The 15,550-nt window shown below is 38.0% G+C and overlaps 1 protein-coding gene across 1 annotated transcript in view; it reads left to right on the top strand.

Moving 5' to 3' along the window:
• LOC124079936 (zinc finger protein OZF-like) overlaps positions 1-15,236 on the top strand; it is a 51,569-nt gene extending 36,333 nt beyond the window's left edge. Inside the window, exon 4 of the mRNA XM_046425789.1 lies at positions 10,469-15,236. Coding sequence (XP_046281745.1) covers positions 10,469-11,946 — 1,478 coding nt within the window. The 3' untranslated portion in view covers positions 11,947-15,236. The remainder of the gene's footprint in view (positions 1-10,468) is intronic.
• The last annotated feature ends 314 nt before the right edge of the window (positions 15,237-15,550 follow it).

The raw sequence follows: 15,550 nt of genomic DNA, 5'->3' as shown, positions 1-15,550 counted from the left end.
TTCACCTTCCAGGATGGATAAGGCCTTTGTTTACCCTGCCAGGACAAGTTGTATTCTCGTGGAGCCCTCCTGGAATGGTCACAGAGAGCCCTAGTCTGTGCTGATGGGCTGTGGAATCCATCATCCACTCACCTTCTTGGGCCCTCAAAGCCCCTGCTGGCCTCCAGGCATTGGATTGGCCACCATTCCTCTTGACATGCTATGCCCCCACCACACAAAGTTGCCATTTCCTCAGTGCTGGCTTTGGCTAGGATGGACAGGATTGGGCCAGGAGATTTGGCAACCCAGAGATCCTAGGTCTGAGGTCCTACAGATCAATGCCACCATCAGGTCATCCAGGCAGGGGAAGAGCTCTCAGGTTCTTCACAGCCTTGGCCAACCAGTGGGCAGCAGCATTAGGAGCTCCAGGGGTCTGCAGGGCAGAAACTATAGGCTTTCACGAGCTCCCCAGCTCCTCACTAGCCTAGAGCTGGAGCACCCCAGAGCACCTTGGGGAGCAGGCCATGCTCCATTTTTCACCACACTCTGTGGAATTGATTCAGCAATTTCTTTTTCCTTTTTAGATTAATTTTGTTAGTAAAGCTTTTCCTTTTGATTTGTGGTTTGTCATAATGCATTAATAATAAAATAAATTTTTTAAAAGTAAAGAAATTGCTACTGTTACTTTGAAAGTTGTATTCTATAATTCTTATAATTGTTTTTTCTACTTTGCTTAATGGTTTAACTTGTGGTTTATCACTTTTCATAGTGGCATGCTTGAATTTCTCTCCCACTTCCCTTATATTATTTATATATATATATATATATATATATATATATATATATATATATATATATTCCACTTCCCTTTATATATTCTATAGGTTTTTAAGTTTTCACAGGGTCTCACTATGTTGCTAAGACTAGACTTCAGCTTATAGTCTTCCTGCTCAGCCTCTCCCAGATGGCTAAGATTATAGTTTTACACACCATGAATGCCTCTTTCAGACATTTTTTCTTGAGGAATTATTCACATTCACAATTTATGCTTATTTATATTAACAATCTTTGTCTGAGTTTAGTTAACCAAATGTCTTCAAATGCTTACTTAGTGTTCTGGGTAATTCATAACTCTCACTATCCTAATGCTCAATTCCTAATATTTTTTGTTTTTGTCGTTGTTACTTTGATTAAACCATGGTTTTCTTTATCTTTATGTGCTGTACTATTGTTAATTGATTTGTCCATTAAAAAAACAGAAAACAGTAGATTATATAGTTCTTGTAGAAACAGTATGGAAATTTTAAAATAAATTATAAAAGGCAAGTATAGTGCTACAAGCTTGTAATCCTAGCTAACTGGGAAGCCAACAAAAGAATTTAATTTTGAGGCAAGTCACAGAAATTTAGGAACATCATGTCTCAAACAATTTTAAAATAGCTGTGTTGTAGTTTAGTGGTATAGCATCCCTGGGCTTAATCCCAAGCACCACACAAGAATAATTAAAAGTAGAATGATGGCTGGGGATATGGCTCAAGTGGTAACGCGCTCACCTGGCATGCGCTGGGCACTGCGTTCGATCCTGAGCACCACATAAAATAAAAAATAATGATGTTGTGTCCACCGAAAACTGAAAAATAAATATTAAAAAGAAATTCTCCCTCTCTCCCCCTCTCCCCCCCCCCTCTCTCTCTCTCTCTCTCTCCCGCCCTCCTCTCTCTCTCTTTAAAAAAAATAGTAGAATGACCTCATGATACAGAAATGCCAATAGTAAATATGTATCCATAAGAGATGAAATCAGCATGTTGAAGAGATAGCTCCACTATTTTATTCAGTGAAAACATTGATCTCAATATTCAAGATATGGACTCAACCTATGTGCCCATCAATGATCAAATTAGTAAAAGTGTGGTATTTATATGCCATTGCTGTTTAGACATAAAAATATCTTGTCATTTAAAGTAACATAGGATGAATATGCAGGACTTTGCATTAAGTGAAATAAGGCAGATACAGAAAGTCAGCTGCAGGAGAATTTTTTTCACATGTGGAAGTCAGAAATTCAGAGAGTAAAATTGTGGTGACCAGGTACTGTGTTTTGTGGCGTGTTGGCATATTGTGCCGCAGTCTGGCTGTGCACAAAATAACTGAGCCGCCACAAGGCACTTATAGGTTCAAACAGGAACTCCTTTATTGCCTGAACTCCCGCAAACACCACCCACTCGGCCCTTCCAGGAACACCACCAACCAGAAATCCCTCCTCCGGAACTCCCCCAACCAATGCGAACTCCCCAGGAATCCCTGTGAGAACTCCAAAGTAGTGGCTGGCTGCCCAAAGCAGACAGCAGGGATCTAATATACAATTGAATACACACCTTAACATAACCATCATCATCTCTATGGCTCCATGGCTTCACCTCTCAACCACTCCCTTCTGGCAAAAATGCCATGCATCATTCCGACTCAGCTGTGACTCTCAGAATCTCCCCACTTCTGTTTAATTAAACAACAAGCATGTGGCTTAGGGAACGTGCGTGTCTTAGGTTATCCAATACTACATATGGTGCTTACCCCTCATCGGATGAGCTGATCTCAAGGCGTCAGCCTCCTGTCTTAGGTTGGTACCATTGCAATTGGATCTTGCCCGTCATTGACTACCGGTCCAGCCTACTTGTGGATAGGCCTTTGCACCAGTGGGGGGTGAGGTTCTTTGCCTCACCTCTGTTGGCCCCCAAATTTTAGACCATCACAAGCAGAAGGGAGGAGGATGCAAAATGCCACAACACCAAGCCAAATGACGGTTCCTTTTGGAAGAATTGACCACCGATGACACCATCAGCAAAGATACCCCAGCACTACCACAATTCGCTGCACCAACAGATAGTTCACAATGCATACAAGTGATACATAGTCCAGGCAAGTTCTGCAAGCAGTTCAAAGCAAAGGAATCTGTTAATATGTTCATTTCCTCCTAAAGTAAATCGACTCCTTGATTGAGCACCACTTGTTGAGTTACATTATTCATTGATGCATCAGTTTATACAGTTTGTTGTGATAGCTATTGCAGAAGCTGTAGTTTGATTTTATCTTTGTCTTCACCGGCACTGGGATGAAGATAGGAATTCTGGCAATGATGGCTAAAAAAAATTATGTAACATTCCAGCAGGCACTAAAAGAAAGCAATTTTCTAAACAAATTAATATCCTGAATAGAATTAGATGTAACGAAAAGGAAAGGTGAAAGTAAACAAACATATCTGTTAACCTCCTTTTTTGTTCACATTTTAAAACAATCCTCAACAGGTGTTTACCCAATTAATAAACCATTTAAATCACGTGAATAAAAAAAAATTGGATCCCTTTTTTCATGAGCGCTCCTCATACATGATATATGGACATACGCACATACAGACATACAACACAAAACAGAAGTGTGCACACATAATACAATACATACAACACATAACATAATAGTAAAGGCCTTGTAGCTTTTCACAGGTGAAATCTCCATTGCAATGTTTAAAAACTCCACAGTCAAAAAATAGAACTGATGAGAAAAAATTTAACCAAAAAAAAAAAAGGAAAAAGAAAAACATTAACCTAGGTCTGTATGACTCAAAAAATAAAATAGAACTTCATGATGTGGGAAAGGGCAATAATAAAATAGATATTGAAAAAAGCATCCTGGGGGCTGGGGATGTGGCTCAAGCGGTAGCGCGCTCATCTGGCATGCGTGCGGCCCTGGTTCAATCCTCAGCACCACATACAAAACAAAGATGTTGTGTCCGCCAATAACTAAAAAATAAATATTAGAAAAAAAGAAAAAAGCATCCTGGTTTCATTAGCCTCCAGGTGTGGGAGAACCACTGTCACAGATGTAAGGATAGACAAACTGGAGTTCTGGATATCAGCTGTTATGGATTTGAGCCAAATCATCTTTTTGGTCTGTAGAAATCGCTTTAGTTAATCTCTCTGGAATCCAAATTGGCTGCTGTTCTCCCTGTGGAAACACACAAACAGACCCCCAACTCCAGACAATCACTGGGTCAGGACCTTTCCATTGTCCTGTTAGAATATCCTTCCAAAGTACCTTGGGCTTATGTACATTTTTTTGGACACATATGCCTTTCCGCAGCACTAAGCAGAATGATGAATCCAAATTTTAAAAGTTTAGAGTAAAAAGGGTTATTTTAAGTTTATCTTTGGGGGATATATACCCCTTCCCAATTCCCTCTTTTTGCTTTAATAAGTACATTTTAATAGTTTAATGAGCTCTTTCAACTATGCCTTGTCCCTGTGGATTGTATAGGATTCCTGTTATATGAATAATGCCAAATGATGAGCAAAATTGTTTAAAAGAGGTAGAAGTATAACCAGGGGCATTATCTGTTTTTAACTGTTTTGGAACGCCCACAGTGGCAAAATTTTGTAAGCAATGAGCTATAATATCTTTAGTTTTTTTCTCCAGCATGAAGGGAGCCCATCAAAAATCTGGAAGAAGTATCAACTGTAACATGCAAATATTTTAATTTTCCAAATTCTGGCAAGTGTGTGACATCCATCTGCCAAATATGGTTAGGTATCAGTCCTCTAGGATTGACTCCAAGAGTAACTTGTGGTAAAAAGGTCACACAATTTTGACATTGTTTTATTATTTGTCTAGCTTGTTCCAATAGTTATTTTAAAACACTTTTTTTTTAAAGTATTAGCATTGACATGGAACCTTTTATGAAAATTTGTAGCTTCTTCTAGTGTAGAGAAAATATGTATGTCATGTGTAGTTATATCTGCTAAATCATTGCCCAAACTAAGGGCTCCAGGCAATCCTGTATGTGCCCTTATATGTCCTATAAAGAATGGATCTTTTCTGTCCCAGATTAGACTTTGTATAGTGGAAAACAAAGAGAAAACAGTAGAGGAAGGAGAAATCCTACCAGCATCTTCAAGGGATACTATAGCATTAACTATATACTGACTATCAGAAAATAAATTAAATACAGAATCTTTAAACATCACAAAAGCTTGTAATACTGCATTAAGCTCTACCTTTTGAGCTGAATGTTTGGGTAATAAAAACGTAAAAGTTTGATCAGGGTTAACTACTGCTGCTGTACCATTATTTGACCCATTAGTGAATATATTTGGAGCATTCATGATAGGTGTTTTTCTCGTCATTTTTGGAAAAACTACAGGATGCGAAGACCAAAAAGAGAACAAAGGATTAGATGGTAAGTGGTTATCAAATGAAACATTAGATTTGCACATGATTATTGCCCAAGTATTTAACTCATTAGCTAACTCATCAATTTGATCCATAGTATATGGAGTAATAATTTTATTAGGAGAAATTCCAAACACTCCCTTTACTGTTTTTATTCCTTTGAGTATCAATTGTCCTACAGACTCAGGATACCGAGTAAGAATAGTGTTAGGAGAATAAGATAAATGTATCCATAATAATGGACCCTCTTGCCAAAATACTCCTGTAAGAATATTTTTTGTTGGTAGCAATAAATAATAAAGGCAAAGTTATATCAATTCTATCCAAATGCATATTTTCCATATATGTTTCAATGATTTTTAATGCCTTTCTTGCTTCAGGCGTTAACATTCAGGGTGAATTTGGATCTGATAGACCTTTTAGGATATCAAATAAAGGTCCCAACTCTCCTGTTGGTATACCTAGATAAGGCCTTATCCAATTTATGTCTCCTAATAACTTTTGAAAGTCGTTAAGTGATTTGAGTTGATCTACTCGTATTTGAATTTTTGGTGGACGGACCATGGTTGAGGATAATAGAACTCCTAAATAATTAATTGGAAAATTTAATTGTACTTTATCTATTGCTATCTCTAGATTATAATTTTTTAATAAGTTTGTAAGTGTGGCATAACATTATAGCAATGTGTTCTTATCTTTGTGTGCTAATAATACATCATCCATATAGTGAAATATTTGTAGTTCAGGATTTTGATTTCTAAGTGGCTGGATTGCTTTGTTAACATAAATTTGACACATAGTTGGGCTGTTAGCCATCCCTTGAGGGAGTACTTTCCATTCATATCTCTGATCAGGACCTTCATGATTCAGTGCAGGGATAGTAAATGCAAAATGTGGACTATCCTCAGGATGAATTGGAATTGAAAAAAAAAAACAATCTTTAATATCTATAACTAAAACATACCAGGTTTTTGGCAAAGCAGACAATTGGGGAATCCCTGATTGAGCAGGTCCCATAAACATCTCATTATTAGTGGCTCTTAAATCTTGCAATAATCTCCATTTACCAGATTTCTTTTTGATGACAAAAATGGGAGTATTATGGGGAGATACAGAAGGTTGTATATGTCCCTCCGCTAATTGTTGTTTGACCAGGTCATGGGCTGCTTGTGTCTTTTCTTTAGACAGGGGCCATTGAGGAACCCATACTGGCCTTTCTGATTTCCAAGTAATTTTTATTGTCTCAATGACCGCTCCTGAAAACCCAATCCATGTCTGTCTGTTCCTTGATTTATTTGTATTGGTGCTGCTATACCTTGTTCTTGTTCTCCTAATCTTTTTCCTTTCCTAAAACCTTGTCTAGCCATAATAGTGGGCGCATTTGGATTGATGTTATTTGTTAATGTCAAACCTAATTGATCTAGGACATCTCGTCCCCATAAATTTATAGGAAGATGATCCAGTACATATGGCTGTATAGTTCCTTCACATCCTTCAGGATCCTTCCAATCTAATACCATTGTACTTCTATGGGGATTATTTGCCACTCTGAGGCCTCGAAGCATTTAAGTGGCCGGTTGTGGCCAAATTTTGGCCATTCTTGACGAGAGATGATGCTAAGGTCTACACCTGTATCCAGCAGCCCATTAAATTCATATCCTTGAATATTTAGTTTTAGCATGGGGTGAGAATCTAAATTTAAAGAAAGCATAGCCCAATCTACACCTGTGGAGCCTAATCACCTGGAACCTCTTTCCTATAGTATGGCTGGAAAATTTATCATGTAGTCTGGGTATTATTAGTAACTGTGGTATTCTATCTCCTGGTGAAATTACTGATATACCCCTTGGAGAACTGGCTATAATTTTTATCATAAGTCCTTTTAGAGTAGAAGAACTGTGTCCCAATAATAAGCCTACTGTTCCTTGGGGAAGAGGTCCTTTTACCTCTGTGGGAATGATTTGAACTCCCATCTCTGGAGTTAGTACTGCTCTGGCAGAGGTGCAGGTGTCCAACCCTGCGCTCCCTCTGGTTTGTCTGATGAGGGATCTAATGGATAATGTGTCCTGGGCACTACGCTGATGGTGTTGCTGAGTTCCTCCATTGCCCCGTATATTTGTGGTTGTGGGCCCCGGAGCATTGGGCCCCCCTGTCCGTTTTTTGGTAATGGAGCCCGATGCTTTTCTCCATGGTATTGTGGGTAAACCCCTGTTTTTTGATAATTGAGTACCCTCTATGGTGGTTTGGGAACAGCATTCATTAGCCCAATATCTCCCTCTACAACATCGTGGGCAAATACCCGGTATTCTATCCCTTTGATACCTAGTTTTGTTAAACTCTCCTCCTATGTGACAATTCCTTTTAAAATGTCCTGTTTGTTCACAATTGTAGCATGTTTTTGGCCTGGCATCTAAAGCCTGTTTTACTGCAGCTGCCAAGGCTTGCCCTTGTTCATTAATGTCTCTATATAATTTAATATATGTGTTTAAATCTTCATTTTTCCATGGTCTAATGGCCTCCTTGCACCATCAATTTGCTTGCTCAAAGGCTAGCTGTTTAATTAATGGCATTGCTTGTTCTGTGTCCCCAAAAACTCTGGTAGCTGTTTGAATAAGCCTATCTACAAATTCAGCACAAGGTTCATTAGCTCCTTGTATTACCTTAGATAACTGACCTTGTAAATCTCCATGTCCTTGTAAAGTCTTCCATGCTCTAACCGCATCTGTAGCAATTTGCGAGTATATAGCAGGATCATATGCAGTTTGTTGCTGCTGACCCTCATAAGGTCCTTTTCCTAACAACATATCTAGATTTCTCTGAGGATAACCAGCTGCTGCATTTCGCCTAGCCGTCTCCTTGCAAAATTCCTCATTGGCAACCTTCCATAACAGGTATTGTCCTCCATTTAGCACAGCTTTACACATACTAGTCCAATCTGCTGGCGTCATGTTCAAGTTGTTAATGGATTCGACCATGCTTACAGTGAAGGGTGCTTGAGGACCATAGGTTGTTACAGCCTCTTTTAGCTGCTTCACTGTTTTGGAATCTAAAACATGGTGATTTCACTGCCCTCCTGCCACCTCAAATACAGGGCATGCTAATCTTTGAGGTTGTGTCTCAGGATCCCATCTATCAACTACGCGGGTTGATGGCCACTCAGCATACATTGTCTCTATAGGCGGAGCTGTTGGTTAGACACTTACACCCTCTGGTGATAGAAAGGTGTTAGTAACAACCTCCCATTGTAATTTCTCTCCTGATAGCCCCTTCTTCTCTAAACTTTTTTCCTCTGACTAACTCGAGAGTCTTCCTCTTTTACTTGATTTAAAATGTCTTCTCCTAGACTAAGCAAAGAAGATTATAACAACGTCCATATGGTAATATGCCAACTGGCAGAGTTCCTGGGCTTTCCTTTTGTATCTTAAAATCTTCACCATGATGGTTCCATTGTGATATATTTAACAACCCCTCTTTAATGAACCATGGGCTACACCTTTGTATCATGTTAACATATGCCCTAACTGTTCTTGATTTTACTGAGATGCCTCCTTCCTCTAGCACTTTATAACGCCCTTTCGGTTTGGTTCTTATTAATTTTTACTTTCATATTTCCATGACGAAGATACCCCTCATTAAGATAATCTAAAACAAAACTGAGACAAAATGAAACAAAAATGGAACAAAAATTCATTATATCAGCCTTTCTATCCTCCTGAAATGTCCATCCGTCCTTTCTCCCCATCTGTTCTTCAGATGCAAATAGTTTTTCCTCAGATATGAGCTGTTTTTCTTCCATCCCTCCCATCTCCAGGGACTGGCAACTTAAAACAAAAGTGAAACAAAACAAAAGAAGAATCTTTAAATGGTTATCCATCCTCTCGCACTGCCCCCAGAATCGAGCAGTTTACCTTATCACTTACCCTCAGGTGTTCCCTGCATGGGCCACCATATGCCGCAGTCTGGCTGGGCACAAAATAACTGAGCCGCCTCGAGGCACTTGTAGGTTCAAACAGGAACTCCTTTATTGCCTGAACTCCCACGAATGCCACCCACTCAGCCCTTCCAGGAACACCACCAACCGGAAATCCCTCCTCTGGAACTTCCCCAACCAATGCGAACTCCCCAGGAATCCCCAGGAATCCCCTTGAGAACTCCACCTGAAGAGGACAGCAAGGGTCTAATATACAATTGAATACACAGCTTAACATAACCATCATCATCTCAATGGCTCACTGGTATCACCTCTCAACCACTCCCTTCTGGCAAAAATGTCATGCTTCTTTCCAACTCATTCCAACTAGGCTGTGGCTCTCAGCAATATTGTTAGTCAAAGTTTACAAATTTTTATTTGAATGGGCATAAGAAGGTCAAGAGTATTTTTGTATCACATGGTGAGTGTAGTATATTATGTTCTTGGTAAATACTAATAGAATGAATGCAATACTTTGTAAGCACAAAACTGATAAATATATGAAATAATGCATGTATTGGTTCACTTCATTTAGTCATTTCACTTTGTATATATACTTTAAAATACCATGATATACTTAGTAAATACACAAAGTTGAATTTTTCAATGAAACAAATCATCAAATAATACAAATTTAAAAATGTAAAAAACAATTTATTAGTCTTGAAGGTCATGTTGGCTTTATCCAGATAATATGGATGTAGGCTCTGTAAGGTTTTTATTCCCTTCCAAACTCATTTTCATGAAGAATTTTTCTAGACATATGTGTGTATTTTTCTTATTAAAAGAGTCCAGAGTCTCTTTACTCTTGTTAAATAACTGTGGTATTATCATCCAAAATCTGTCTGTTAATTCCAGGTCTCTGTGTCATGGTAGACAGAAAGCAGTTTTCAAATACTTCAAGAAAGCCCTAAATGCTTGTGTGTATCTTTTATATTTCCCCTATTCTACTGAGAATGAAAGTAGCTGGTGAAGTTTTTTTCTAAATCCACAATGCTATATTGTGGAGGAGCAATGGCTGTATTGGGGAAAAGTTACATATTTTCTTCTCTCTATTATTATCCTTAGTAATATACTTCTCTTGGATACTGTGATCTCTACAATAGTTTCAGTAATTTTCACAAGGTAATTTTGTCTGTACATTTTTAACTTATATATTTCTGGGATAATGATGACCTTGGATTTACTAATCTGCTACCTCACTGATTTCTTGACATGGTGATAATTTCATATCTTACTATGAAAATATATTCATTTCAGCCTAGTAAGTAAAATAATTTTTATGTTGGTTTATTTCAGGCATGGCTTCTCATCATATCCAAGAATTTTCACAAGACCAGGGCATAAAACATATACTTCAAAAAGTGATAAATGGAAAATATGGAAATTATGAACTTGACTATTCACAACAAAGAAAAATATGGAAAATTGTAAGTGAGAATGAACATCATAAATTATATTATCAAAAGTCAGTCCTTATTCACCACCATAGAATTCGTATTAGAGAGAATCCCTGCAAATTTAGAGAATGTGACAAAGCTTTTAATGAAAAATCTCACCTTATTTGCCATCAGAGAATTTATACTGGAGAGAAGCCCAACCAAAGTAAAGAATGTGGCAAAGATTTCATTAAAAAAACACAGCTTATTCACCACCAGAGAATTCATACAGGAGAGAAGCCGTACAAATGTACAGAATGTGGCAAATCTTTCATTAAAAAAAAGCACATTATTTATCACAGCAGAAATCATACTGGTGAGAAGCCCTACAAATGTACAGGATGTGACAAAGCTTTTAGTAAAAAATCAAGACGTTTTAGCCACGAGAGAACCCATACTAGAGAGAAGCCCCATCAATGCAAAGTATGTGGCAAAGCTTTTAATTATAAGAGTAGCCTTATTTGCCACAGCAGAGTTCATACTGGAGAGAAGCCCTACAAATGTGAAGAATGTGGCAAAGTTTATACTAAAATATCAGCCCTTAATTACCACAGAAAAATTCATACTGGAGAGAAGCCCTACAAATGTAAAGAATGTGGCAAAGCTTTTCGTAAAAAATCAAGACTTATTAACCACCAGAGAACCCATACTAGAGAGAAGCCCTACCAATGCAAAATATGTGGCAAAGCTTTTAATCAAAAAAGTAGCCTTATTCGCCACAGCAGACTTCATACTGGAGAGAAGCCCTACAAATGTAAAGAATGTGACAAAGCTTTTAATGAAAAATCATACCTTTCTTACCATAGCAGAATTCATACTGGTGAGAATCCCTACAAATGTAAAGAATGTGGCAAAGCTTTTATCAAAAAAGCATACCTTATTCCCCACCAGAGGATTCATACTGGAGAGAAGCCCTACAAATGTACAGAATGTGACAAAGCTTTTAATGAAAAATCAAGCCTTGTTTGCCACAGCAGACTTCATACTGGAGAGCAGCTCTACAAATGTACAGAATGTGACAAAGGTTTTAGCAAAAAATCAGGCCTTGTTCGCCATCAGAGAATCCATACTGGAGAGAAACCCTACCAATGCAAAGTATGTGGCAAAGCTTTTAATCGAAAAACTAGCCTTATTTACCACAGCAGACTTCATACTGGAGAGAAGCCCTATGAATGTGAAGAATGTGGCAAAGGTTATATTCAAAAATCAGCCCTTAGTTGCCACAGAAATATTCATACTGGAGAGAAGCCCTACAAATGTGAAGGATGTGACAAAGTTTATAGTCAAAAATCAAGCCTTATTAAGCACAGCAGAGTTCATACTGGAGAGAAGACTTAGAAATGCAAAGAATATGGCTAAGCTTTTAATCATCCATCAAACCTTACTAGACATCAGAGAATTCATATTGGAGACAACTTCTACAAATTATTATAGCAAAGAAAAATTATTCAAATGAAAAAACTGTTACAATGTGAAAATGTCTCCCACAATAGGTCACCCCTTACTCAACACCTAGAAAACATACTAGTAGGAGAGGGTCAAGTGGAAAAATTTGTTTCAAAACTCATAGACATTGCTCAAACATTATTGAACTTTGGAGAATTCATAATCCTCAGCAACCTTAAAAAGTTAAATAATGTTTCCAATCCCTTATTTCAATTTCAAATTTATTAAACATCTGAAACCTTATTCCTGTAGTGAAGGTTAAACAGCATTTTCCAAAATATGTGTCATATTTAATAGTGAAATATTTACAATAAAAACCTTGACAAATATAAAGGAAGTATACTAAAGTCCTTATCCATACCTCATAACTTGATGTACTTGAGGGTCAGTAAAAGAGAAAATAATTTAAATATAGAAAATGAGCAACTGGCTTTAATTTTTTATTAAAATTTATTAAATATTATTAGGAGATATGGAGAGATAACAAAATCATTGTAGATATTATACATCCAGAGTGCAGATAGCTCATCTTTGAAAGGATATGCATTTCTTATAAATCAACGATTACTGAATATTTGCACTTTTGAATGTTGGAGAAAATTATAAGAAATATATTTTTAAAAATTTTAATTTTTAAACTTCATTTCTTGTACTGTGGGTTAAATTTAAGGATGCTTAACCACTGAGCCACATTCTCAGTCACACACACACACACACCCCTCCCTTCCCCGACTCTTTTAAATTTTGAGGCAAGGTCTGCTAAGTTGCCTAAAATCTCACTAAGTTGCTAAGGCTGACTTTGAACTTGTGAAAGTTTTTCCTCAGCTTGCCAATTTGCATGGATTACAGGCATGGGCCACCTTGCCCAGTTTACAGTGTCTTTTTACCTATATTCATATTATGCATGCAACATATTAATAAATATAAGTGAATGTTAATATGTTAACACTGTCATGTATTGAATCATGTCATTATCTCAAAGGTATCACAGTTTTCCACTTGACTAAGGGATTTATGTAACAGTAAGACATACTATTGGGTAAATAGTACTGTAACATCTCTTAATTATTGTACACATTAATCAAACTTATTTGGGAAATATAATTTGCATAAATCAAATTGTTATAATTTTTCTGTTTGTATTTGTGGAGATATTAAGACAGTTATGAGAATGATATAGACTGCAGAGAAGACAGACCAAGGCAGACTCAAAGAAAGCTATCCAAGCACTCCAATTAGACTTCTCTGTGTACTGAGCAAAAGTCTGCAGGCTTCCAGGTACACCAAATCTTCCTCTACCTCCCCCTTTCACTGTGTGCTCTTTGCCTCAGATGAGATTTCTGCATTCAAAGCCAGCCTTTCAGAAAATAAGGGCCACATATAAAATAAATCTGATACTTGGGAATCCTGAAGTCATCACTGGAGAATTTCTAGGGCCTAAATTTGAAGTTAATATTGAGTTGCTTTTGAAGACTATGCTTTAAGGTAGTGTCTTAATTTTACTAACTTGGCTTAAGTTAAAGATTATTTTTATTTTTGTTTTTAATTCCAATGTCATTTTGCACATGAATTAAGAGTATGTGGCAGGCAGAATAATGTCATTCCCAGGAGATCCTTTTCCCATGATAATAAACATGCCTCATTATCTTGCAAGTGACTTTGCAGATGGTATTATGTTAAAGATTCTGAGAAGGGGAGACCATCCTGGATGGCACAGGATCATCTACACAATCCAAGTAATCCCATGGGTCTTTAAAATGAAAGAAGAGACAAAGAAGTCTGGTGATGGATCAGGCACTCTGCCAGCTGTTGCTGGTTTTGAAGGTGGAGGAAGCAGCCTCCAGCCAAGAAGTGAGGGGTTTCTAGAGCCAGAAAAAGCAAGGAAGCAGGATGTGCCTGAGGTCCTCCACTGGGTGATACAATGATTGTATCCCCCAGTGATTTTAGACCAGTGGGACCCCTGGGGGACTCCTAACCTACAATTCTAACATAATTGGATGTGTTCTCAGCCATGATGTTTGTGGAAAGTTGTTACCACAGCAATGGAAAATCATCACTAGTGCTACTCCCTCTCACTTCAGCATGAGGAGATCTGGGATATGTTGAACTTTGTAAATCCTGAAAGTCTTAGGGTGCTGATTTCAACATCATGTGGACATCAACACTTAAAAAATGCTTTATTGATGGTGGCAATGCTGCACAGGCTTCTCTGTGACTCTGAGGGAGAATATCTAGTTGGCCTCCTCTACAACAGAGTAGAACTTAGAATGAATCAGGAGACAGGAAAGCAAGGTCCTGGCTAGAATAAGTGAAGATACAGGCCACAAAAATAAATAATGGAGAAGGAAGTAGAATTAAGAACAAAGGGCACAAAGAAAGGGTGAACCTAAGAGCTGCAGGTGTGACTACTTCTGAGCTCTGAGCTTCAAGGCCCAGGAAGTTGCATGTGGGCCTCAAGAGAGACAGGATCTTTTGGACCAGCTGTTTGCTCTCCCCAATCTGCTCTCTGAGAGCAGTATAGTCATTGATGTGGTCTATGATATGGCAGCCATGCTTGTTGGTGAAGAAGCCACCTGTAGTATCACCCTCCAGCTTGGCAGAGCTCTTCATTCCTGGAGGATCATCTGAGTCCAGCTCTGAAAAAGAAAACCACAATAATATAGGATCTCCTGTTATTTATGATAATATCCTCAGTTCCCACCAATGCAAAGAGACAGTGAAAGAGCCCAGGATCAAGAAAGGCAGCCTTCAAAAATTCTGAGTGGGTCAAGTCCATAGAGACCTTTTGGTTTCTTTATTTTTATAAACTTTCTTACATCATTGCATAATGACAAACTTGCCAGAAGACAAATTTTGTCTTCATTGACAAGTGGGCTATTCAGGAAGAATAGCATAAACGTGAAAAGTTTTCTGGATACAAAAGGCACAGACAAGCAAATCAGCTGGACACAGACAGCACATTTAAGAATGTGTACAGGAAAAAAAAAAGAATGTGTACAGGGCAATGATGCAAAAAGAGCAATAGGACAACTGTGGCAAGAAGAAAAATGAGAAGAAAGGCAGCCACAGAAGAGTCAATGAACAGGACTGAAGGCTTTGTTGCACACAGAAAATTTTCTAAATTCACATAACACTTATAGAGGACTGACAGTTATTTGCATTAATAATTTTCCTTCATTGTGTCCAAGCCTCTTAGATGTCATGTTTATGCCATTTGTCCTAGTGACAATGACAGTATTTGAGCCAGGAGAAAAGAAAGCAGAGCTGTGAAGGACCAGAGGCAGAAAATTCTTACCAACACCCCAAACTGCAGAGGAAATAACTGAATCTAGGGAGGAAAGACAGCCAGTGTTCAGGACACCTCAAACACCCTGCACCCCAAATCACACACAGTCTAGCCTTCACCACACAAGATCTAAGGCACCAGGACTTCCCTGTCATGTCATCAGCATACATATGCCCCATGGAAAAGCAAAAGTCAACAGATTGATATGTT

This window comes from Marmota monax, unplaced genomic scaffold (genome assembly GCF_021218885.2).
Source record: "Marmota monax isolate L192 unplaced genomic scaffold, Marmota_monax_Labrador192_F-V1.1 WCK01_AAM20220418_F8-fsc00320, whole genome shotgun sequence".
NCBI classification, from domain to species: domain Eukaryota; kingdom Metazoa; phylum Chordata; class Mammalia; order Rodentia; family Sciuridae; genus Marmota; species Marmota monax.
The sequence above is the reverse complement of the archived record's forward strand: the minus strand, read 5'-3'. Positions and strand labels throughout refer to the sequence as shown.